The sequence below is a fragment of the Crinia signifera genome, chromosome 8 (genome assembly GCF_055691185.1).
Source record: "Crinia signifera chromosome 8, ASM5569118v1, whole genome shotgun sequence".
Lineage (NCBI taxonomy): Eukaryota > Metazoa > Chordata > Amphibia > Anura > Myobatrachidae > Crinia > Crinia signifera.
In genome coordinates this window covers 158,166,583-158,192,673 of record NC_139224.1, presented here as the reverse complement: position 1 = coordinate 158,192,673, position 26,091 = coordinate 158,166,583, and the positions used below count along the sequence as shown (strand labels likewise).

The 26,091-nt window shown below is 47.4% G+C and overlaps 1 protein-coding gene across 1 annotated transcript in view; it reads right to left on the bottom strand.

Annotated features, from left to right (window-relative positions):
• LOC146027175 (aldo-keto reductase family 1 member A1-like) overlaps positions 1-25,293 on the bottom strand; it is a 29,821-nt gene extending 4,528 nt beyond the window's left edge. Inside the window, exons 1-7 of the mRNA XM_083158138.1 lie at positions 25,155-25,293; positions 15,014-15,112; positions 7,331-7,450; positions 4,949-5,100; positions 4,003-4,195; positions 2,163-2,362; positions 1,863-1,935 (exon numbers count right to left, since the gene is read on the bottom strand). Coding sequence (XP_083014264.1) covers positions 1,863-1,935; positions 2,163-2,362; positions 4,003-4,195; positions 4,949-5,100; positions 7,331-7,450; positions 15,014-15,106 — 831 coding nt within the window. The 5' untranslated portion in view covers positions 15,107-15,112; positions 25,155-25,293. The remainder of the gene's footprint in view (positions 1-1,862; positions 1,936-2,162; positions 2,363-4,002; positions 4,196-4,948; positions 5,101-7,330; positions 7,451-15,013; positions 15,113-25,154) is intronic.
• Between the last annotated feature and the right edge of the window lie 798 nt (positions 25,294-26,091).

Genomic DNA, 26,091 nt, shown 5'->3' with positions numbered 1-26,091 from the left:
GCTGAGAGTGCTCTCTCAGTCAATCAGTGGTCTCCCATTCGGGCAGCCCCTGATTGGCAGAGAGAGCTCTCTCCGGCAATCAGCAGCTGCCCATTCTTTTGCGTGTTTTATTTTTTTAAATTCTCCTGCCCGCTGCTTGTCGCCCACCAGGGATGCAGAGCAGGGAGAACGCCTCTCCTGCCTGGCGCTTCCCCGCTCTGCAGATAGATGTGTTCCAGCAGTGCGGTACCGCTGGCACAAACCTAGTATCGGATACGATACATCACAGGTTCTAAAAAGCACTCTGTGCCGCTTGCATGGGACCGCGCGTCGTATAGGATGTCATGCCCATGCCATTTAGGACAATTTTACCTGATTTCTCGGGCTGATCCGCCGGAATCAGGTGAAATCAGTCCCAAATTGCATAGTGTTTGGGAGCCTTAAGGGCCTGCACCTTTAAGGGGCCCTGCCACAACGGATCCATATAATATTAGTTTAATCTTAAAAGAATTGCGTCCAAAAGATATCAAAAATTAATCCATTCATAAAGAGAAAATTACTGCATTAATGTAATGTACACATCAACAACTTACAGTGCAAAATAACCAAAGACCATAACCATACTATGGTTACCATAGACATTAGATTCACAATATTGTTTCCAGATAGTTGGTTAATAAAATGAAAAACAAATCAGGAGATAATTTACGAGGGGCCTCCAAGATTTGGACTGCCTGGGGTCTTCAGTGGGCTATTACATTTGGGGTGGAGGAGTAACAGCCACAGACAGACCATAAGCAGGAGACGTTGCTGAAATTATTTCATTTTCATTCACTACAGAAAACTTCTAAAGTATAAAATCACCTTCTCCAGATTTCTGTACAAGATATAGGACACAGATCATACACAAGAATATAGGGTACTTGTGTATTATCTGGGTGCCCGATATATCACATCGCATGCCACTAGTTAAGGTATGCGATGCGATGGTACCCGATTTTGAGCCTTTCCCGGGAGGAGTGTACAATTTTAATATCGCGTCGCATCGCATGCCTTAACTAGTGGCATGCGATGCGACGCGATTATACCCGATATAACATTGTACAGGCCCCCTGATGCCTGATTACAATATTAAATGCACCCCCAGCCCCGATTTTTAATTGTACACCCACCCTGATGGGTGATTACTATGTGAAATGTCCCCCACATTATTAACGCCACCCCAGTATCAAGGCCAACCCGAAGCGTGGCGAGCGCTGCGAGCCCGCGCGGGGCGGCGGTACGCGTCCTCCGACCTTTTCATACCCCCACTATCAACGTCGGGGTGGAGTTGATTTTCTATAGTGTGGCGAGCGTAGCGAGCCACCAAGCCCGAAGCGTGGCAACGGGCCGCGTATTACTTCACATGTATTCCGCGTCCCCTTGCGGGGCTCGCTATGCTCGCCATGCTTCGGGCTCGGTGGCTCGCTGCGCTCACCACACTATATAAAATCAACTCCACGCCGACGTGGATAGTGGGGGTATGAAAAGGTCGGAGGACGCGTACCACCGCCCCTTCAGGTTGACGTTGATAGTGGGGTGGCCTTAACAATGGGGGGCATTTAACATAGTAATCACCCATCAGGGTTGGGGGTACAATCAACAATCGGGTCTGGGGGGGCATTTAACATAGGAATCAGGCATCTGGGTGCCTGTGCGATTAAAAATCGGGTCCAATCGTGTCGGATCGCATCGCATGCGATATGATTGTATGCGATGCGATTTTTTTTATGTGCAATGAAAAAATCGGGCATCCAGATAATACACAAGTACCGAATATAGATTGGGATATTATATTTTTTGGTGCCTTGGGTGGATCCATGTAGCACATCATAGACAAGTACCTGGATATTCTGCAGGATCCGGGACGGGGTGACACTTTTTGGGATGACGACGACTTTACGCTGCACCAGCCACCTAGTAGATCACAATGAAATGTTAAGTGGATTCCAAAGTTAATTCTGTATATAATCTAGAAATCTGCTGAAACACAAGGAATCAGAAGCCTGGTTGGCTTAGATTGCTCAGAGCTATCTGTAATTTACAATTTCAAAAATGCCCGCAGTTTTATCATGATATGATCAGTGGACATGCGGGTGCCAGGAGAGAATGGCTACCTGCCAGGACAGGGACCCTACGTGTACCTGAGAATGATCTGGGCTGGAGATTTCCCATGTTTTTTGGCCATCTCCAGAATGCTCGGTTCCTCCAGCACAACAGGTTCCCCTTCCTTTTTCCAACCTCGATCTGGAGAACCCAGCGGACTGTAACCAGTGACGACAAGTCCGTTGGCATGACAGTAAGCGATCAGCTCGTTCTGAGCCAGGTATGGGTGGCATTCCACCTGCAAGAGATGTCTGTTTGTTACACCGGCTACATGCTGTGCATGCAATGAGTTGGAGGACAGGAGACGTCTATTGACCAATCAGATAATTTTCTATTAGGCCACATACTGATATTGCAGCGCATATTAGTCCACACGTTCAGTGGACACCAGTGCTGGTAATGTTCCCCACACATGTACTAACCACAGAATTTGTAGGTCACAACTCTATAGCACCAACATTCCGGGCGTGGGGGGGAATATGAGATAGACTCGGGGAAATTTACTAAGAATAGGAATACAACTTAGTCGTATTTGTATTCTTAATACGTCTGTCATCGGTCATAAATTACGCAAAATACAATTCATAAATAGGGAAGATTTACTAATCTGCCGTATTTACTGATTCTTATTTTGCAGATGTATTCCGCCGTATCTGTATTCATATTTAGCGGCCGTATACACGGCGCTAAATACAAACCAGCTAGCATGGTAATGCCACAGCCGGGGGAAACTTATGATATAAGTTCCAGCGGCCAAAACATTACCCCCTGACCGGTCAGCTCGGGCAGGGACCCTAGGGGAGTGGGGACAACACCAATAAAGGGATCCCCCCACTCCAGGGTAAACCTGCCCAAGCTGAAGCCTAAGGGTTGTCCCCAGTACCCCTTTGTGGTGGGCATCGGGCTGATAGCCATTGTGTAAAAGATAGATTAACCATTGGGTTCTGCTGTGAAAATATGAGTTCCAGCAAGCTTTAGGCCACATAGCAGAAAACGCGGCTCCTGATTGGCCGCTAGGCGGAAAAAAGTGCTATTCGGGGGGAGGAACCGCAGAATGTAAACAAACACATGTGCGGCTCCACCAGTCCATGCTGGCATCGCATACAGGTGCTTTTTTATTTTGCCAAGTAACGTGGATGCCTACAGGGACCCAAGAGGACGTGATCTTCTCCGGGGGACCCTGGTGAGTATAATTTCCTTCCACAGGTAACTACATATGGATTACTACAGGATAAGGGGACCGAAGCTACGGGTCAAGGAGTAGGTGAGTATAGTATGGGCTCTGTGTGTATTAAAGTTTTATTTTTCTGGTATCTTTGTGTATTTATGTGGCCCCTTTACACCGCACAGTGACCCGGGTCAGTACAATTTGCAGGATGGCGTGTACAGGAAGATCACGTGGGAGATGTATCAAGCCTTCTGAAGAATGGAGATGTGTACTATTGTAGCTAGCATTTGTCATGGAAATACATTAAATTGATAGGTGAAAGCTGGTTGGTTGGTTGGTTGCTACAAGCAACCTGCACAATCTTTAGAAGGCTTGATACAATCTCCAACAAAATCATCTAAAAGTGAAGAACCGATTTACAATCTCTTTATTACAAACCCCATTGGGAGAAGTCCTGCAATGGTGACACTGATGATGTCTGTCTCTTCCCTTGTACAAAACTGAATTATGGGTTCTCACAATGAGGACCAGAGGACACAGCGTCCACACCTCTACCGTGGAGAGACCTAGACCGACAACCCCAGTACCAGCTGCAGTTAGTAGCGCACCGATCATAATTTCTTTTCTATAGTGAGCCCAGAGACGCCCTGTATGAGTCAGGTATATGCATTGCAGCAGGCGTACTGTAGGATGGTCAGGGAGATTCCTACCTGCAGTGCCGCCGGCTTTACGGTCGCGATGCTGAGAATATCATCAATTTGCCTTTTGTTAAAGTTGGACAAGCCGATGGCCTTTGTCAGCCCCTTCTCTACCAGCTTCTCCATGGCTTTCCATGTATCCTTGTAGTCAATGTAATCGTACTGAATTGCACCATCTTTGTGTGGGAAGTGGTCCTCCCCACACCTGTAATAAAGGAACAGCTGTTTGTGAATCTCACCAGATTCTACGCTGGTCACACACCGCTACTTCACTGCCAACACCGGACATCTGCTTCCATATCACAGTGTGTGTGTGTATGTGTGTGTGTCGCACAAAAATATCTAAACCTCAGTCTGACTGTTCCCATCCAATGGGTCTGCCATTACCCAGTGTGGTAAAGAGCAGATAACTAGCTTTCTTGGTGCACCCTTATATAAACTGCTCCAGAACTTGCACCCACCTCTCGCTATGTCCTGCCCTGTCCCCTACAGTCCAGCCCCCTCTGGCCATTTCTCCAACCTGACTGGCTGATCTGTCCCACTCCTCCCCCATTTCCATCCTGCTCACGGTTACAAGCTAACCTCCGAGTCCCGATGGATTCTATTCCCCTGCTAGGGTCTGTCCTGTGACTGTAGCAGCGGGAGCCATAGGGCATATAGCACAAGCCCTGCACATGCACGTTGGGGACAGGACAGACCTATGGGGATTATTATACAGACTGGACTCTAGTAGAGCAGTGGTTCTCAACCTTGGTCCTCAGGGACCCCCAACAGTGCACGTTTTGCAGGTCTCCTCATAGAGGTGATATAATTAGCTCCACCTGTGATCTTTTAAAATGTGTCAGTGAGTAATTAGTGCACCTGTGTATCTGTGAGGTGACCTGGGAAACGTGCACCGTTGTGGGTCCCCGAGGACCGAAGTTGAGAACCACTGGTCTAGAGCTCGCCTCACACTCACTTGAAAGCAAACGGGAAGTGCATGAGATACAGGTCCAGATACTCCAGACTGAGGTCTTTTAGAGTCTTCTTCAAGGCGCCTTCCACATCCTTAGGGTGGTGTTTGTTATTCCACAGCTTAGAGGTGACGAATATATCGTCTCGCTTTAATCCCTGCACATGAAGCCAGGACAATGTGTTACATATAACAGTGCTGTGTAATACAGGTTCCGGGACAGTAGGAGAGATTTACCCTAACAAATGAGGATATGGATTAATAAATCACAGTACGAAGACATAGAAACATAGAATTTGACAGATAAGAACCATTCGGCCCTTTTAGTCCTTTTTTAACCATATTGTTACCTCTATTTAATCCTTATTTCTTTGTAAGGATGTCCTTATGTCTATTCCATGCATGTTTAAATTGTTCTACTGTCTTAAGGCCCCCATACATTAAGCCGACTTGTCTGAAGGGCAAGTCGGACCTAATTTCCAGCAGCTGCCCAGGAGAGCTCACTACGATTTGGCACTTGATGTGCCATTTTTTACATGGGATGCGACACCCAGGGCAGCCGAGGGGGGGGGGGGGGGGTGATTGCCTGGGCCCAGGCTTACTGGAGGGACCCTGCAGGGGCCCTGGTCCGACCCCTCCCTTCCCCCTCCATCCCTCCCAGGTAGCAACAGCAGCACACACTTCTACAGCATGTGCTGTGCTGATAGCAGGCTCAGCATGAGCATCTCACTGACAGCGTGTGAACTCATGCTGAGCCTACTATCAGCACAGCACATGCTGTAGGTGTGTGCTGCTGCTGCTGCTGCTGAGTTTAGAGCTTTTTCACCCTCCTCTAAACATTTCGGGGGTGTGGCCTAAGTGCGGGAGGTGGCCACACCTCCCACACTTAGGCCATGCCCAAAATTTTTTACCGGGGCTCGGCTTTCCTCTCGGCTGCCCTGGCGACACCTTGCAGATGACAGCTGAGGAATAAATTGAAGGCCTAATTTATTCCATGCTTGTTAGTTATCACCCATTCTGATGTACTGTGGGAGGATGGGGGGGGGGGGGGGGGTAAAGTTCTTAAGGTGACTGCCTGGTGGCTGTGCCAATGTAACTTACTGATTGAACCATTACTCCATGTTCATTGTGCTACAGGGCCAGCTGGGCAGCCTAAAGCCAAAGTCTCCTTCACACGCCACAAGCATTAGATCCTACATGCCCGGTGTATTAGTATAGGGCAGGGTTGCCGACCCTCCCGGAATTTCCGGGAGTCTCCCGAAAATCGGGTACCCCCTCCCGGCCCCCGGAAGGGTGGGCAACCCTCCCGGATTCAGGGGGGACCCCCGCTGACCCCCGGATCGCGGCATTAAAATGCCGCAATCCTCGGGTCTCAGAGGAGGGGGTGGAGCTAAAACGGCACAATCGCGTCATTTTAGCCCCGCCCCCTCCATGGAGATCCCTGAATTCACTGCTTTTAACAGTATGGGGCGGGGCTTAGTGATGTCACTCGTAAGCCCCGCCCCCTGAGCGGCTGCTGAAACTCTCCACTCCGGGCTTCTCCCGGAGAGGAGAATGTTAAAATCGGCAACCCTGGTATAGGGGCACACAATATACAATACAATACAATACATATATAACTAAGGGACCAATTATAAATACGCTACTGCATTTGACCCATCTAGTCTGCCCATGTACATCCACTCTCCATGCATACAAACTCCACACAGTTGGGACCTCCACTGAGGTAATGGGAATTGAACCCATGACCTCAGTGCTTTGTACTGCTCTGCAGCCTGCAGCCAATTTTTAGGTCCAATAACTCACTGGACACAGAAGCATGGATCCTTCTTAAATCGCCATCTATATTGATACTGCAACCTGCCATCGATAGTACCAAACTATGTGATGGATAACTAGCGATAGTTTTAGCTATTGATGTTCATCCATTTTCTTTGACTAACTGGCCTGTGGGCTAATCAGAACATGGGGGCGGCGCTTCACGGTTGTCGTGGGGCGGAGCTATGCTCCGTATCCCAGAACCTTTGGGGGGAAAAATAGAAAAACATTGGTTCTGCTGTGCCATCGATGGAGAGAAACCACCTGGTTCTCCCCCATCGATGGCACAAGTATTCAACATCGCCCATAAATTTTGAATCATCGATGATCGATGGCCATCCCTACTAAAGACAAAAGGTGGCGTAAAGAAGGACCTGATTTGATTTGGGAAAAAGTCAGAGCAAGTAACTGTTATTGGTGGCCCTCAACCCCTGCTTTGATGGGTGGGTTTGAAATGGCAATTATAACTATAATTAGCAATATACACAAATACCGATCTTTAGTAAATACATTCCCATGAGTCACTGGATATATAATTAGGAATAAGCAGTTCTACATTAGACATTTTACCTTGACACATGAGAGACTTTCTTTGATAGCTTCTCCCACTTCGGTTTCGTTTTCATACACCGCGGCGCAGTCTATGTGGCGATAGCCAACTCCCAGCGAGTATTTAACGGCTTCTTTCACCTGTCACAAAAGACGGCACAGTTAGTTGGTATTGTTACTGAATGCATACACTGCACCTATTGGGATCAATCATTTCTAGACAAATGCTGAATATCACATTATTGCTGCAATAAACCACTTGCAGATTTTAAATGTTCCTTCATTTTTCTCAGTTATACTAATAATATTACAGGCAGCAACTCATCTGCCCTCCTGAACGGACATTATTCTCAAGTATTTTTTTACATGAGATTCTGTCATGTTATTGAGTTGAGGAGGTAATAGAATCCTAGGGTGAAATTTAATAGGATGAGAGATTCAAAAAGTGAGAGATTTGGGCCCTTATTCTGGTTCACTCGCAATGGCAAATTCCTTCTCAAATGGACAAAACCATGTGCACTGCAGGCGGGGCAGGTGTAACATGTGCAGAGAGAGAGTTAGATTTGGGTGAGTTATTTTGTTTCTGTGCAGGGTAAATACTGGCTGCTTTATTTTTACACTGCAAATAGAAGTAAAACCCCACCCAAATCTAATGCTGCGTACATACGGATAGATTTGGCCAACGATTCAATCTTGTTAAAAAAATCCGGTACTTATGTACTAACTGGGCTGCCGATTTTGAAATCGGGTCCATCGCATCGCATCCGACCATATCGCATGCGATGCGATGCAATGGACCCGATTTTTCCATAGGATTCAATGTTAAAATGGACTGAGTCCATTTTAACATGGAATTCAATGGGAAAAGGGGTCCTTTTCATACCCCTACTATCCAAGTGAGCATGGAGTTGGATATAAACCTGTCGCTCGCCACGCTTCGGGCTCGGTACGCTCGCCACAGGTTTATATCCAACTCCATGCCCACTTGGATAGTAGGGGTATGAAAAGGACCCCTTTTCCCATTGAATTCCATGTTAAAATGGACTCAGTCCATTTGAACATTGAATCCTATGGAAAAGTCGGGTCATCGCATCGCATCGCATCGCATCTGATTGTATGCCTTAAGTCAGCGTTCGCCAACCCGTTGCTCGCGAGCGACGGGTAGCTCGCCGGGTGTTTTAGAGTAGCTCGGGGCTCAGTGACCTCCTGCCGCGCAGCGGGTCCTTGCTTGGCGGCAGGAGGTCAGGAAGTGAGTAAATGCCGCGTTTCTGGACCTGGTCGGCGGCAGTGACCTCCTGCCGCGTAGCGCTTCCTCACTTGACGGCAGTGTGACCTCCTGACGTCCCCAACATGCCGCACATGCCGCACTTATCGACGCCACAGCCTCTGCTTAACTCGGTCAGGTAATTTTTTTTTTTTTTTAAACTGTGTGTGCGCAACTGTTTACTGCTTGAGGTATAATGGGCATCATGTGTATGGCATATGTTTAATGAGTCATTAAACATATGCCACACAAATAATGCCCATTAAACATATGCCCCACACCTTGATACTCATTAATTAATAATCATCAAGGTGTGTGGGGCATATGCCACACACATGATGCCACACACTTGATGCGCATTAATAATGAGCTTCACGCTGTGGGGCATTTGTATAATGGGCATCATGTGTGTGGCATATGCCCCAGATACCTTGATGATTATTAATTAATGAGCATCAAGGTGTGGGGCATATGTGTAATGAGCATCACGGTGTGTGGCATATGTATAATGGAGCATCACGGTGAGGCATATGTATAATGGAGCATCACGGTGTGTGGCATATGTATAATGGGCATCACGGTGTGTGGCATATGTATAATGGAGCATCACGGTGAGGCATATGTATAATGGAGCATCACGGTGTGTGGCATATGTATAATGGGCATCACGGTGTGTGGCATATGTATAATGGGCATCACGGTGTGTGGCATATGTATAATGGAGCATCACAGTGTGGCATATGTATAATGGAGCATCACGGTGTGTGGCATATGTATAATGGAGCATCACGGTGTGTGGCATATGTATAATGGAGCATCACGGTGTGTGGCATATGTATAATGGATTATCACGGTGTGGCATATGTATAATGAGCATCACGGTGTGTGGCATATGTATAATGGAGTATCACGGTGTGGGATATGTATATTGGGCATCACGGTGTGCAGCATATGTATAATGGAGCATCACGGTGTGGCATATGTATAATGGGCATCACGGTGTGTGGCATATGTATAATGGAGTATCACGGTGTGGCATATGTATAATGAGCATCACGGTGTTTGGCATATGTATATTGGGCATCACGGTGTGCAGCATATGTATAATGGAGCATCACGGTGTGGCATATGTATAATGGGCATCACGGTGTGTGGCATATGTATAATGGAGCATCACGGTGTGTGGCATATGTGTAATGGAGCATCACGGTGTGTGGCATATGATTAATGGAGCATCACGGTGTGGCATATGTATAATGGGCATCACGGTGTGTGGCATATGTATAATGGAGCATCACGGTGTGTGGCATATGTATAATGGAGCATCACGGTGTGTGGCATATGTATAATGGAGCATCACGGTGTGTGGCATATGATTAATGGAGCATCACGGTGTGTGGCATATGTATAATGGAGCATCACGGTGTGGGGTATTTGTATAACGGAGTATAACGTTGTTGGGCATATGTATAATGGGCATTGTGTGTGTGGCATATGTATAATGGAGCATCACGGTGCGGGGCATATTTATAATGGGTATCACGGACTGCACTATTGGGGTCATGTGTATCTGGCACTGCACTATTGAGGGCATATGTGTATCACACCCCCATTTTCCATGGCCGCACCCCATGTGGCTACAGCTCTTAGAGAGCTGACCATGCCCCCATAGCGGAAAAAATGGGGGATGTAGCCTCGCAGGAGTTCCACGGTAGTAGCTGGACCCTCTAATTTTTGGCGCGTGCCTTCGGCATGCGCAGATGTCTCTTCTCCTCTACCTACAGTGTTGGGAGGTATGTTTGTGACATATTGGACATTGCAGTGTGTGCAATATTATGTCTGGGGCATTGCAGTGTGTTTTTTTTTTATATTATGCTGATTTTGTAACATTTTTTACTTTAGTAGCTCTTCGGGTGGTTTATTTTGTCGCGAGTAGCTCCCGACCCAAAAAAGGTTGGAGACCACTGCCTTGAGTTAAGGCATACAATCAAAAAATCGTCAGCCCAGATAATACATAAGTACCAAAAATCCTCTGAACCTCCTGCACAAACGATTGGTGACAAATGATGAACGATTGAACAACAGATTACACATGAAGGATTGATCTTTAACGATGGTGGAGGGAGATGGAGCCAGTCAATCAGCCTTACCAAATCGTTCATCGTGCATACACATGAAACGATTGGTACACATCGTTAACGATTGGTCGCTGATCTTTCTGCATGCAGGAAAGATCAGCGACCTCTACTAACGACTGGCGGGTACGCGCATCGTCCGATATATCGTTCATACACACGGAACGATTTGAGCGATTGGTCGTTTCAATCGGTCGGGAACGCCCAGATCTTTTGTCAAATCTATCCGTATGTATGCACCTTAACTCTCTCTGCACATGTTACATCTGCCCCACCTAAAGTGCACATGGTTTTGTCCATTTGAGAAGGAATTTGCCTTTGCAAGTGAACTAGAGTAAGGGCCTTGGTAAGAAATCTCAGGGTTTTTTTTTAAAGCGGCAATCAGTTACACTTCAAAATCACTGGTTTTGCCGTGTAAATGATTGCCGCTTGAAAAAAACCCTGGAGATTTCTTACCACATCTCTCACTTTCTGAATCTCTCATCCTATTACATTTCCCCCCTTATCTCTGCATATTATAACATAGAGGGCGGGATGTATTAATGTACATCACCGCCCTTCGCCGGCTGTCCGCTGCGATGCCAGCGCATATGTACTAACATATGCGGCTGGCATCGCGGTGCGGTAACGGAGCCCCCCGCAATACCTGTACTCTGGTCTGCAGGGGGTCTCCGTCACCTCCCAGCCGGCTCCTGATGCCTACACGCCGGGGACAGCTAAGCAGGCTGTCCCCGGCTCCTCCTCCTCCCCCTGCAGTCGGAAGGACGTCCGGCTGCGTTGATAGGGGGAGGAAGGACTTACCTTCCAGGGTCCAGGAGGACCTGCAAGAAGGTAAGCCCAAGGGAGGGGGGGTCGGCGAGGCGGCGGGGTTGCGGCGACGCGGCGAAAAGAAGCCCATAGGCTTCTATAGGGTATCGCCACCCAAAGGTGGCGATACCTTGCTCTGCGATAACGGTGCGGCCGGGTAATAGTACATAGGAAAATGCGGTAAAACGGGGGTTTTACCGCATTTTCCCTTTGGTACATCCCGCCCAAAGCCCCTGGTAGCCATCTGGTTGTTGAGGCTAACCACTGGATGGTTTTCAATATGGTTTTCACAATTTCACAGCGCATTTGTCATGGAAAGTTTAGGTGTGTTAACAACATTAATCTATGACACTAGAGAGCCGAACAGTGAAGATTTTAGTCATGAGGGTAAATTTGTTGATGGCGAAGTGAAAACACACACTTCAACCACTAGAGAGCAGTGTTGGATTATTATATTTTATGGAAAAGAAAGCACATTGCTAAGTAGCAAACAAAATAAATCAATGTTACAAGAAAATCCACCAGCAAAAATAAATCTACATTGCGTTCTCTTTAACTCTACATAGTATACAATAAAGTCCTTCATAGGCGGCATCTGCTTGTTTAGGCTAATTGTGAAAATGACTGGACGGATTTTGATCTTCTAAAGAGCATTTATTAAGGTTTAGGTGTATGAAGCATTAATCTATGACAAAAGGGAGGCCAGCAGTGATGATTTTAGTGTAGTCTAAAAGTCCAAGAGTAAACTAATTTCTTGTCTTGAGCTGCCTATCATGTAAATGTACGCACAAGGTCCATATCATGGGAGTGTAGCCTCCTATGATGACATAATTCTATGCATAAATATATGCACAGAAGTAAATCCAGCTCCCACTGCGGTCCGCACTTGTGCACACTCTATTTAAGCATAACTCCCAACTTTGCAGTGTGCCGAGGAGGGACAGTTGGCGCATTGTAGTTGCGCGGCAAAATTTGGGGGGCATGGCCTAGCAATACGGGGGTGTTGCCTATACTTGCAATGCTACCGCAAGACCACACCCCCTTTGTGCCACTGCGGGGGCATGTCCATCAGCTCCGTGAGCTCCTAGCCATGCTCCCAGCACCCCAGGCTGTATGAATAGACGATGTGCGCATGCACAGGTGACAGGGGGAGTGGACTCCCAACCTCCCCCCCACCGCGGGACACTCCAGACATAACCAATTCAATGTGGCTGTTTTTGGGCTGTTTTTCCACCGATGCAGTTTAAAAAAAAATAGCCGGGAACGCTTGTTATCACCGGGAGTGGCTCAGATCTGTAATTTTTCAAACCCAGTCTGTAACTTGAGAGTTAGAGAGAGAGATTGGCTGGTGCTTTATCGCCTTCCACTTTATCACTTCACCCTTAATACATCTGCCCCTATCAGTGATTGAATGTCATGGTCCTGCATGTTTTAATCATTTATAACTTGCAAAAGCGGGATTCTGACACTGATACATCCTGTGCAGAGCCATCGGAGCTGGGAGGGCAGATGGAGAAGTGGCGTTAGGTGATGGCGGAGGGGTGGCGTTATAGACACACACAGAAGACAACACTTATATGTACCTTTGTTCCCTTATGGTTTCATTTCAACACAATTAGCACTTACAAAAGTGTCATCCAAACGGAAACGCAGAATTTTCCAATTTGCAGAAATGACCAGGTGCAGACGGCAGAGTCATCTTTGTATTGTGTCGCCACCACAAAAGCGTATGTAACAGACAATCAGACCCTCTCGGCCGGCAGTACCAATAACAGGCATTACACGCGGATGTCCTTTATGTTTTACTCTTTTCATGTATTCACTTACAGCCATTGTTCTACATCTAATATCGTTTCATGCCATAAACAGGCCGGTTGCGGCCTATCAGGGCTTGATGCAGATTCTCATTAATACAGAGAACCGGCAGCTGCAGCCTCTGAGCTCACAGAGCGGAGACTTATTCTGAGATCAAAGGAGGTGACCGGGAGAGGTTCCAGTGATAAATACCGGACTCATCTCAGAGGAGGAAATGGGACTGATGCTTGGAGCCAGCACATACCAGCTCTGGGAAACAATAAGTTTGGGTAGGTATTTACTATAGCCTGTGAAACTACAATTCCAATTTTAAGGTGCCCATACTATTTGGCCCTTTTCACCCAATTCTAAAGGATCGGGCATGAGAAATCGAATGAAAAATGGCTAAATCATCATATGTGCCTAACCTCCGATTCCGGTCTGATGCGCGGCCCTGTACTCACCGGATCCAGAAATCGCAAGTGCAGCGCGTACGTTTTATCGGATCTGGGAGGATCCAGGAGCACTTGCTGGGGTTCGCATACAATACATCTTATGCTAAATGACCACATACGATACATCCCCTAAGGGCAGTTACCAAGGTATCGTGGGCGAGGTTGCATGCAATACCTCAGAGTGGGGTATGGCCAGCTTAGTCATATTTGCCTATCCTCCTGCATTCTGTAGGAGACTCCCTGAAATAGCACCAATCTCCCCGTCTCCCTGAAGAGTCTGGAAATCTCCCTGATTTCACCTAGCCCACATTACATTGTTACATTTTTGGAATGAATCAGAGATATATACATTCAGATTGGATTATCCGTGCCATTCCCCTACATTGGTTATGAGGGACAATGGGGTGATTCTGGTTGACTCGCTAAGCAACGAAAAATGGCTGCATAGCGAACCGTTTTACACCGCCCACCGGATGAGTGAATGCCCGCCCCTCACCATCGTCCGAACATCCCCTCCGCTTTGTGTATGGATGGTTTGTGAAAATATCCATTCGTAGGGTAGCGTATGGGGGCAAAGTAATTTGATAGACACCAACTATCAAATGATTTTTTTTCTCTTTTTGCAAACATAAGTCAGTCTTGACTGACCTATATCTGCGTCCTCCGGGTACAAGAACGGTAAAGAACGGTACGGATGCCTTCGGTGTAAAGTGATAAAGTTGTGATAAAGCGGTGATGAAGTGAAAGGGTATAACGCACCAGCCAATCATCTGTGTTGGAAAACTGCTAGGAGCTGATTGACTGGTGCGTTATCCTTTCCACTTTATCACTTCACCCATTGCGCCAGCTACTCTAATGTTGTGTTTGATATTCCTTTTCTATCTGATGATATCTGTTCTCACCACAGCTTCAGAGAGAAACACGGTCCCGTAATTTGTTCTCCTGATCCTACAGTAAAAAGACGGCCTTTTATATCCATTCCGAATGGCTTGATAACCTGTTGACAGTACTCATTCCCCTGTACTTAAGGGCTCACCCAGATGATTGAAAAGAAAAATCTCAGCATTATTCAGTGACAAGCAGTACATAGAAGACTCACTGACCGTGACCTCCGGCCTACTGGCGCAAATGATAATAATCCCTTCTTCTGCAGGGCAAATAGGAGTTACATCCACAGCAGTGACATAGTCAGTCTCTCTCTACATTCTCCTCCTGCGCAGAGGATTTCATGCATGACGGGGAGACTTACCTGTCCTGGTTCGCTCTTCCAAGTGCCAAGTCCTATCATCGGCATCTTCTGGCCGGTGCATAACGTCTGGAACAGCTGAACAGATTTCGCCATGTTTGCCTTAAATGGAAAAGATTACAGATAAAATGGTTATAATATGGGACGGTGCAGCGAGTCGTATAACTCATCAGCAGCAATAGAAATATTGTGTGCATGCAGATCAGTTATAAAGGTAACGAGGCTGTGGCCTAGGGCGGTGCCATGTGTTTGTACAGCGGACGTGTCTTGGGCACCGTATTATTTGTCTAGTTATTGAGCAAATATCTTTGGGTTGATTACGGCAAATGGCAAAGTCACCGATCATTTGGTCAGCAGCAGAAATAGGTGACGGCAGAATATTTTATGTTCTGCTCCTGGTGTAAAGTTACTGTTTAAATGAGGCCTCATACAGGCCAAATACGTCTCAGCTATGAGATCACTGAGAGCTGTCACTTTACATTGCACAATCTCCCACAATGCCCTGCAGGATCAACCTGCCAGCACTGCGCTTGTGATTGAGCGATAAACAAAAAGACAATTTACAATTCTTTATTCATATAACACAGGTTGGACAGTGTCAGGAATAACCATAATCACAGGGCTTAAAGTGGTCCAGGAGAGGTGGTGGAACTCATTTACACAAAGCCCCCCCCCCCCCCCCCCCCTCCTCCTAACAAAATCTCATTCACATTACACGGCATGTAGTGCCCCCAATTCATATTACACCACAAAGCAGTGCCCCTTATTTACATTGTGTCTATCAGAAGTGCCCTTATTCATGTTATGCTGCACAGTAGTACATGTTACTTATTCACAATGCCCACAACAGTAGTAGTGCCCCTTACACATAATGCCCACAGCAATAGTACTTTTTGATGGCTTGAACTCACATGCAATGTACCAAACAAGGAAGCAGCTATGACAGTATTATCTGCTATAGTCTGCCCAAAGTGTACTCTATGTAATACAGAAGTCAGGCATATGCAAGCCCATTGATGACGGTAATCCACTTACCAGATTCTCTCTCTGGTGCGATGATAAAGCGCTAGGATCCACACACACAGCAGACTTGGTAGGAAAATCTACTACCACTTGTTCTGCAGCTACATTGTGCCCTTTATTCTGCCTGTAGTGGCTGCTGGCCAGGCGTTGGAGAAGGTGGCGGGAGGCAGCGAGGAGGGGTTCTGGGCAACTGGAAACCCTCCCTGCATTTGCCTATAAGAGTGCGGTTGTGTATTGTGCAAACAGACCCGAGTCCAGTCTTGCCAGATACCAACGTTTGGATGTGAGCGTAGGATACACACTGTAACACAACCAGGTGTGTCAGGTGAAGTAGGGTTATCAGTGTTATACACAATAGGGGATTTAGATGGAATCAGGACACTCCTATTAGATAATGATTCATTTGGCTACTGCTGATATTTATACCAATACGGGAACAATAGTGCCCCATTATACTGTTATACCAACAGGAGGAGCCTGAATTCTGGGCACTGACTGACTATAGATTCAGGAGCCTGTAATAATGGAACAGTCCAGGAGATACGGACACACAATAGACCTGAACTTGGCTCACACTACAATAAACGAGTACAGTGCAGTGAAAGTAGCGAAGTCATTCCATATACAGTAGTTGTGTACAGTATTGCTTAGAGGAAGTACAGTACATGTTTAAAAGCAGAAATGTTGCCTTCTCATTGCAGTTCAATGCAGTCTCAAATGCAGTCAAGGGGTGGTATGCAGGCAGGGGGTGGTATGCAGGCAGAGGGTGGTATGCAGGCAGGGAGTGGTGTGCAGGGAGGGGGTGGTATGCAGACAGGGAGTGGTGTGCAGGCAGGGGGTGGTATGCAGGCAGGGAGTGGTGTGCAGGGAGGGGGTGGTATGCAGACAGGGAGTGGTGTGCAGGCAGGTGTTGGTGTATGCAGGCAGGGGGTGGTATGCAGGCAGGGGGTGGTATGCAGGCAGGTGTTGGTGTATGCAGGCAGAGGGTGGTATGCAGGCAGCGGTGGTATGCAGGCAGGGAGTGGTGTGCAGGAAGTTGTTGGTGTATGCAGGCAGGGGGTGGTATGCTGGCAGGTGTTGGTGTATGCAGGCAGAGGGTGGTATGCAGGCAGGTGTTAGTGTATGCAGGCAAAGGGTGGTATGCAGGCAGGGGGTGGTATGCAGGCAGGGAGTGGTGTGCAGGCAGGGGGTGGTATGCAGGCAGAGGGTGGTATGCAGGCAGGGAGTGGTTTGCAGGGAGGGGGTGGTATGCAGACAGGGAGTGGTGTGCAGGCAGGTGTTGGTGTATGCAGGCAGGGGGTGGTATGCAGGCAGGTGTTGGTGTATGCAGGCAGAGGGTTTTATGCAGGCAGGTGTTAGGGTATGCAGGCAGGGGTGGTATGCAGGCAGGTGTTGGGGTATGCAGGAAGGGGGTGGTATGCAGGCAGGTGTTGGAGTGTACAGGCAGAGGGGGTATGCAGGCAGGGGTGGTATGCAGGCAGGAGGTGGTATGCAGGCAGGGGTGGTATACAGGCATAAGGTGGTATGCAGGCAGGTGGTGGGGTATGCAGGCAGGGGCTGGTATGCAGGCAGGGGAATGTATGCAGGCAGGGGGTGGTATGCAGACAGGGGGTGGTATGCAGGCAGGAGGTGTATGCAGGCAGGAAGTGGTATGCAGACAGGAGATGGTATGCAGGTTGGGGGTGGTATGTAGGCAGGAGGTGGTATGCAGGCAGAAGGTGGTATGCAGACAGGAGGTGGTATGCAGGCAGGGGGTGGTATGCAGGCAGGAGGTGGTATGCAGGCAGGAGGTGGTATGCAGGCAGGGGGTGGTATGTAGGCAGGAGGTGGTATGCAGGCAGAAGGTGGTATGCAGACAGGAGGTGGTATGCAGGCAGGGCATGGTATGTAGGCAGGGGTGGTATGCAGGCAGGAGGTGTTATGCAGGCAGGGGCTGGTATGTAGGCAGGAGGTGGTATGCAGGCAGAAGGTGGTATGCAGACAGGAGGTGGTATGCAGGCAGGGAATGGTATGTAGGCAGGGGTGGTATGCAGGCAGGGGGTGGCATGTAGGCAGGGGTGGTATGCAGGCAGGGGGTGGTATGCAGGCAGAGGGTGGTATGCAGGCAGGTGTCGGAGTATGCAGGCAGAGGGTGGTATGCAGGCAGGAGGGCATGTAGGCAGGAGGTGGAATGCAGGCAGGTGTCGGAGTATGCAGGCAGGGGGTGGTATGCAGACAGAGGGTGGTGTGCAGGCAGGGGGTGGAATGCAGGCAGGGGGTGGAATGCAGGCAGGGGGTCGTATGCACCTCCTCCTATATTTGCATTTCTATGGATCGCATATGATAAGTTGCTACGAGCAGCTTATCATGTGCAATTCAAGCTGAATCAGACTCGGTGTCTGGTTACTATACACAGTTTATTTTACCTTCATTACTCAGAGCTGAATATTTAGATTTTAGTGTTTTTTTGCAGAGTTTTCCAACCCCTGAATGCTGCATCTAATTATTATGTTTATTTTATCTGACTCACAGTGCTGGCTGCTCCTCATCCCAGCGCTTGGGTCATGTCAGGCAACAACACAAGTATTTCACTACAGAAGACTTATACGCCCATATTTACCAAAATTATGTTTACTAGAATAATATGAACTGGGGTGTTTTTACACTCATTTCACATTTAGCATTGAATGTACATGGGCAATTGGAGGTGAATTCGCAAAGTTAGCCACCAAGCCCTTAAATTCAATTATGTAGGGGGTGATTTAGTTACCAGATCACATTTCCCATACTTAATGGGGAAAACAATCTGCCCAGATTTACTAAAGATAAATTTCAAAAATACACCATAAGGGGGCTATGTGATAATAATGACATCTTCAGATGGCGTTGTCCAGGCTACCCTCTAAATCTCTAATTCCCCTACTCCTGCAAAGTTTCTGTTCCTGAAGGCTGAGCTAGTATCCATGTTGGTCTGGTTTCAGGATGAGCCATTAGTCGCGCAGGAATTTCTCATGAAAAATACCCTAATTGTTATAAGATGATTCACAGGGACAGATCTCTCTTGCAAGCTTTGTCAGTGCATGTGATATTTGATACAGCCTTAACATTTATTCAAAATATATCACATTGTGGATTTAAGGGAATTTATCACATCCCATCCGCATCCGAGAGAAGTCTCATACTGAGAAAATATTAATTATATCACATCCATAGTTTTTTTTGCACCCTTCACCTAATCAGAAACTATAGCGATACATCATGTCTAACGTTTAGCCCTAGAATGAACACTAAGCAGAGCTAGGGTTCAACTGGGAGGGAAGGGGTGTGTATGGAACGGAATAAATGTCACTAGGTTGACCACTAATGGTCGACAGGGACTAGATTGACACCTTGAAATGGTCGACATACCAGTGTGTAGGGATACGCACAACCACCACCATCTGACTCACACGTGGCGGTCACATGACTGCATGGACCAGGTTAGTGGTGGCATGCAGTGTTCCCTCTAAGCTGTGCGCGCGTGCGCGCGCACACAACTCGACGAGCATGCGCACAGACATTACAACAGAGCGCACAAAGCAGCAGTGGTCCCTTTTTGCAGTTGTGGACTCAATTTATGTGTGTTTCATCCATTAACTACATTGTGTACTGTGTTTTGAATGTTTAAATGTTTAATATAATTTTAAAGTAAAGTTAACACAAATGCTGAACGTCATTTTCCAGTTATATATATGTGACGCACAAAAATTTAAATTTCCTTTAAAGTTGCACAGCCAAAATCTTTTGCCGCACACAGCCTTTGTAAAATTAGAGGGAACATTGGTGGCAGGGCAACCAGGGACATGAGATCAACGTTCCATCATGTTGACATGATTAATATCGGCATGGTTACTGTCAACATGGCGACATTCTCATGTCAACATGTTGCATTAATCCCTAACATACCAAACCCCCCTGCCACACACTGCTCTGGTAGGTGAATAGATGCTGGCTGAATGTGCAATAGATGTGACCTCAAGAACGCAGCAGGACCGCCATCTTCCCAGAGGCCTTCACATATGCAGTAGACTGTGCCCGAGACTATTGTACCGCCAGAAAGGAGGGGCCCAACTGGACCCTGCACTCAGTCCTCCTCTCTTAAGGCACCCTGCCCTGAACATTACTCAGCAATTTATATTATTAACGCTATTGTATCTGTTAGCAAGATAGGGCCCATCCCGGTGTAATTACTGAGTACACAGAACCGCTGGCAGCGGTCACACCCCAAGCTCTGATACAACGGTTACTTGCTACAGGACTGTTAGTATAAAGATATTATACTCCGAAGGTTATACTTAGAGCGCTTAAATATATAGTATTACGCGGTACGCGTCCTCCGACCTTTTCATACCCCCACTATCCACGTCGGCGTGGAGTTGAGAATAGAATAGTGTGGCGAGCGCAGCGAGCCACCGCGCCCGAAGCGTGGCGAGCGCAGCGAGCCCCGCGAGGGGACGCGGATACCTTCACAGTTATACGCGTCCCCTCGCGGGCTTCACAGGTGTCCGTGGCGACGCGGACACCTGTGAAGCCCGCGAGGGGACACGTTTACCTGTGAAGGTATCCGCGTCCCCTCGCCACGCTTTGGGCTCGGTGGCTCGCTGCGCTCGCCACACTATTCTATTCTCAACTCCGCGCCGACGTGGATAGTGGGGGTATGAAAAGGTCGGAGGACGCGTACCGCTGCCCCTTGCGGGCTCGCTGCGCTCGCCACGCTTCGGGTTGACGTTGATCGTGGGGTGTCGTTAAAAATTGTGGGGGCCATTTCAGACTTCAGGGGGACTATTAGGGCTCTGTGGCCCATTTAACATTGTTTCCTATGGAAAAATCGCGGGCATTGAGGCATTGAACACTAAAATCGCATCCAATCTCACTTTTAACATTGGTCCCTATGGGAAATCGCGGCCATCGCGGGCATCGCATCGCACCCGTTTTTTAGTGCATTCGATGGTCGCGATGGTCGCGATGGGCGCCGTTCTAGGTAAAGAGTACCCTTATTTGTATAGGTGCTGTCCGGCAGCCAACTTTTTTCTTGCCTCCGGGCATCCTGGATGAACTTACGCCACTGGTTAGATTGGAGGATCATTAGCTGTTAATCATATCAGATACCAGGATGTTGAAGAGAAGCATTTAGCAATCAATAACTTTGTCGGGTCAGGGAGGGTTCAGATATAACTTTCCCAGGGTTCAAAGAAAGTGGCAACCTTGGACTCTTTGGCCCTTATTCTAGTTCACTCTTTCTGACAAAATCCTTCTTAGATGGACAAAACCATGTGCACTGCAGGTGGGGCAGATGTTACTTGTGCAGAGTGAGTTAGATTTGGGTGGGGTTTTACTTCAAAGTGAGATCTATATTGCAGTGTAAAAATAAAGCAGCCAGTATTTACCCTGCACAGAAACAAAATAACTCCCCCAAATCTAACTCTCTCTGCACCTGTTACATCTGCCCCCTGCAGTGCACATGGTTTTGTCCATCTAAGAAGGAATTTGTCAGAAAGAGTGAACTAGAATAAGGCCCTTGTTCCCTGACCACTTTTTAAAATTGAAAAAATTAATTGATTGAATAAAGAATTTAAAAATGTAATTGCAATGCCGGTCGGAACCTCTCCGACCCAGGTCTGACACTTTCAAACTAAAACCAGGTCACCCATTATACACAGGGCGACTTGGGTTTAACACTTCTGATAATCTGAATTGATATGGTCGACTCGGGTTATTAGGTTTTAGCTTTCACATCGGACCTCGAACAAGCAACAACCCAGCAATAACCCGGGTTACTGCCGCGATGTGAAGGGATATGGTCATTACGTCTACAACAACTAGGTCGCCAAGCATTGGGTCGACACCACTAGGTCGACATGCAGTAAGGTCGACATGGGTGAAGGTCAACATGGGTCTAGGTCGACATGACATTAGGTCGAAACAAGCATTAGGGGTTTTTCACTGTTTTTTCAAACCGACATGTGCCGACAGGCAGTATTTCATGTCCTACCATCCACTAGGGTGTGGTGGGAGAATAAAATAGTAGCGAGGCACCGTGCCCGAAGCATCGCTAGCAAAGCGAGGGGCTGCGGTTGACTTCCAACTGTGTCCATGTCGACTGTGTCTACATTTGGATAAAAAAAACAGTGAAAAACCCCTTTGACTGTCGACCTAGCCCATATCGACCTAATGTATGTGTCGACCTAATGTCATGTCGACCTAGACTCATGTCGACCTTAACTTATGTCAACCTTGCTGCATGTCGACCTAGTGGTGTCGACCCAATGCTTGTTGACCTAGTTATTGTAGACCAATTGATCCACACCCGATGTGAAGGGGGTATTAGACACCTACTGTATCAGTTGGCAATAACATTAGATCACTATCAGACCACTGGCTGCGAGGAGGATCACACTTATGTAGAAGATGCTATAATACATTGTTTGCAGATTTCAGCATCCGGGCTGGCCCCTTCCTCCGAGCTGCTGAAGAACCTCTTAGTTAATAAGGGATTATACACTTTTACGGACTCCTGAGTGAAGATTGATTCGGAACCACAGAGACTGTCAGTGATAAGCCCTGTACACACGCTTAGATTTGCTTTAGATTTGATGTTAGATTTGATTTTCTATTAGATCTGGCATTAGATCATCCCATTCGATTTGGCATTAGATCTGTACTTTTGCATTTGATTAGATTTCGATTTCACAATGTAGGCACAATGTACTCATTCGATTTACTGGGTCGAATTCGAGATTTCCTTGGCTGCACAGTCTATTTTTCTATTTGATTTTGAGAAAACGGGAGCGCGCATCGAATCGAATGCAGATCGAAAGTGTCCTAAAAACCATTCGATGTGGATTCGATTTTGCTTCTATAAGCAAAATCGAATCGAAACAGTGAAAAATGTAAGTGTGTGTACAGGGCTTTAGAGTGACGGTAATGACAGACTGATACTTACAGATACACATAATGACAGTGATTTATAGTGATGGACAGATTGATGGTGACAGGCTGACAGAGACTGACATCTCTAGACAGAAGACAGTGACAGATATATTGTCAGTGACTGTGGAGGTTATTCTGATCGGTGCGGCCAAACGTGCGTACGTTCCATATTAGCGTACGCTCTCCGTACGCGGCCGTTGAGGTTAAGTCCACCCACAAATCAGCCGCATACGTACGGCCAGAAACAACGTCGAAGGGGAGTGGCGTACAATTGAGCGTACGCCAACGTACACGGACGGATCAGCCCTTAGACTCCGACAACTGGCGTACAACAGAGCGTACGCCACCGTTTACGGACGTCTCTCATCCGTCTTCCCGCCGACTTCTTGCGGAAATCTGAGCGTACGCCAGCTTGCACGGACGGGTCGCTATTGTTTTCAATGGAAAACTCAGCTTATGTCACCGCTCGTGAGAGTGAGCGTACGTCCGTGTACGCTGGCATACCCTTCACATGTATGGACCTGCAAATCTTGCCTTTCAACTATAATTATGAAAGTTAATTAATTGATTGAATTAATTAATGTGCAAAATAGTGGGCATGGGCTTAAAACATTGCTGAAACATCCTTTGTAGGTGTTAGATGTGGTTTATGTTATTGTATCATAAATACAAAACCTATGTTTGTATTAGAGTGAACACGTTGACACATGTCGACTTGTGTAGATTGAGTGTGCTACTGTGTAAAGTCTATGAAAGCACGTAGTGAATGTGTATAACTGTTTAACAAATACCTACCTTAGCATATATAAGCAGGTCTTAAAAAGATTCTTACCTTAAATTAAACAAACCTTTAAATGTAGAGAAGTATAGAAAGATAAGCTTCCAATGTGTTTGAGTGCTGTGTGTGGCTTGCAGGTAGTGAAATCATGGTTTGGACTTAATAGACTGCAGCATTGCTTATTACATTCAGGTGTATGTGTTTGAGTAGTAATCAGCGTTAATTAGCAAACCCAGGCGCACGCAGGCATGCGGTATCTGTAGGGGTGGTCTGAGCTGGCGGTTGGCGGGCGCCTGTTTTGTGTCCGAAATGAACGGTGCTTTAGCCGATCGTGCGGTAGTAGCACCGTTCATTTTTGGTGCACACCCCCGTGTACGCCCATATTTACGCCCATTTTCCCTCATTATTTCGGCCGCTCCCCTCATCACGCCCCTATGCCGCCCCCAATGCCCGTACTCTCGCGTACAGGTTTTTTCGCACGTAGAGACCCGTCCGTAAGCGTTGTGGAGTGTTCGCGGCTGCGCATTGGAGATGGTACGCATGCGCAGATCATTAAAAACCCCGGAACGTACGCGTACGGCCCGGCCGCACCAACCAGAATAAGGCCCTGTATCTGACAACCTTGCAGTCCCCACTTTTATAGGAACTAAGTAAAAACCAGACCCGGACAAGACCCTGGATCACCGGACCAGACATAAAACTCTGCATTCCGGAGCTTGTAGTGTCCAGTCCGGGGGTGTCCCGTCCGGGGGGGTGTCTTGTCCAGGGGGGATGCATGTGATAGCTATCACCAGGGACATGGGATAGGAGAGATTACAGCCTCCCCGTGTGGTCCGGACCGTCCGGTTTTTGCTACATGCCCGGACCATACAGGGAGGCTTTATTCTCTCCGTCCTCCTCTTCCTAGTGACAGGACACCCCCAGACGGGACATCCCCCGTACCGGACACTACAAGCTCCAGAATGCAGGGTTTGATGTCCGGTCCAGCCTTCCAGGGTCTTGTCCGGGTCCGGTTTTTACCCATACCCACTATTATATGCATCAACATGTAGATGCTTGCAATGGTATTAAGGGATTTTAAAGACCCCCATTTAGCCTAAAATAAAACAGAAGCAAAGACAGCCCCCATTGTTATATAACAAAGCAGGAGACTCCCCCCCCAAACCTAATAACATAACGCAGCAGAGACCCTGTGGTCGCCAATATGTATGAGAACAGCAGTGACCTCCCCAATCCAACAAAACAGCACAGACTCTTCCTCCCTAATATAACAGAATCCTCCGGCTGGTAAATGCAGCAGCGTAGCACAAGTATAACTAGGAGTACAGACTGCTCCTGTATGTCCGTCCCCCCCCCCAAGCCTCCCTAAGGACCCCTGCATAACAGCACACTCACCTGTGTATTATGCAGCCCACAGTCCAGTCACAGAGTGTGCCCGCCACGCAGGAGAGGGTGTATTTTGGGCACAGTGAGTGAGGGGTGTGGATGTAGCTGGGAGGGCCGCGCCTGCACAATATTAACCCATAGTTGCCAACTTTCCCTGAATGACAGCAATGCTCAGTGAAGTAGTAGCCATCTCCCTAACTCCCTGATGAGTCCAACAATCTACCTGATTACCCCTCATTATGTAGCTGACAAACAGAAATCCGGCACAACTATTCATTCAGATAGGATAATCAGTGCCGTGTCCCTGCATCTATATATATATATATATATAAAAGGCTAACTACTCCTCACCTCTATGAGGCGAAGAACCGCCACTGACCACTAGAGGCAACTCAATGGTCCAAATTACTCCTTTGTGTGCTAAAAGATGTTATAACATAAAGTGAAAGCAATTTTTGCAGGGACACTGATCTGTTTTAACTTGCTGAATATGGAGAGAGAGAGCTGTGAAGACAGAGTTCGGAGGTCGGAGCAGACAGGGACAGGAGGTGGCGTTGAGAGTTTGTGGACTAAAGACTGTCACAGCTCAAAGTGGAGGTAAAAACTGTCACAGCTCAAAGTTTAAGTACATTGCAGAAGCTATCATTTTGATCGCCAAGCATTTTCATTTCATTGGCCACTTATATGGAAGCCCTTGCTAGTGGTACACAATGCATGAGCATACTTGCCGACTTTTCAAGTTCACTTTGCGGGAGACCAGAGAGAGGGCAGCTAATTAGGGGGCGTAGGAGCTCTCAAATGTAATTTGGATAGCTCCGCCCATGGTCACCCCCATTTACGGTATTAAAAATGGGCATGGCCATGGGCGGAGCTATGGAAATTACATTTAGTACATCTAGTACCGTAGCACTTTCTAAAGGAACCCTGTTAAAGAAAAAATAGTGCG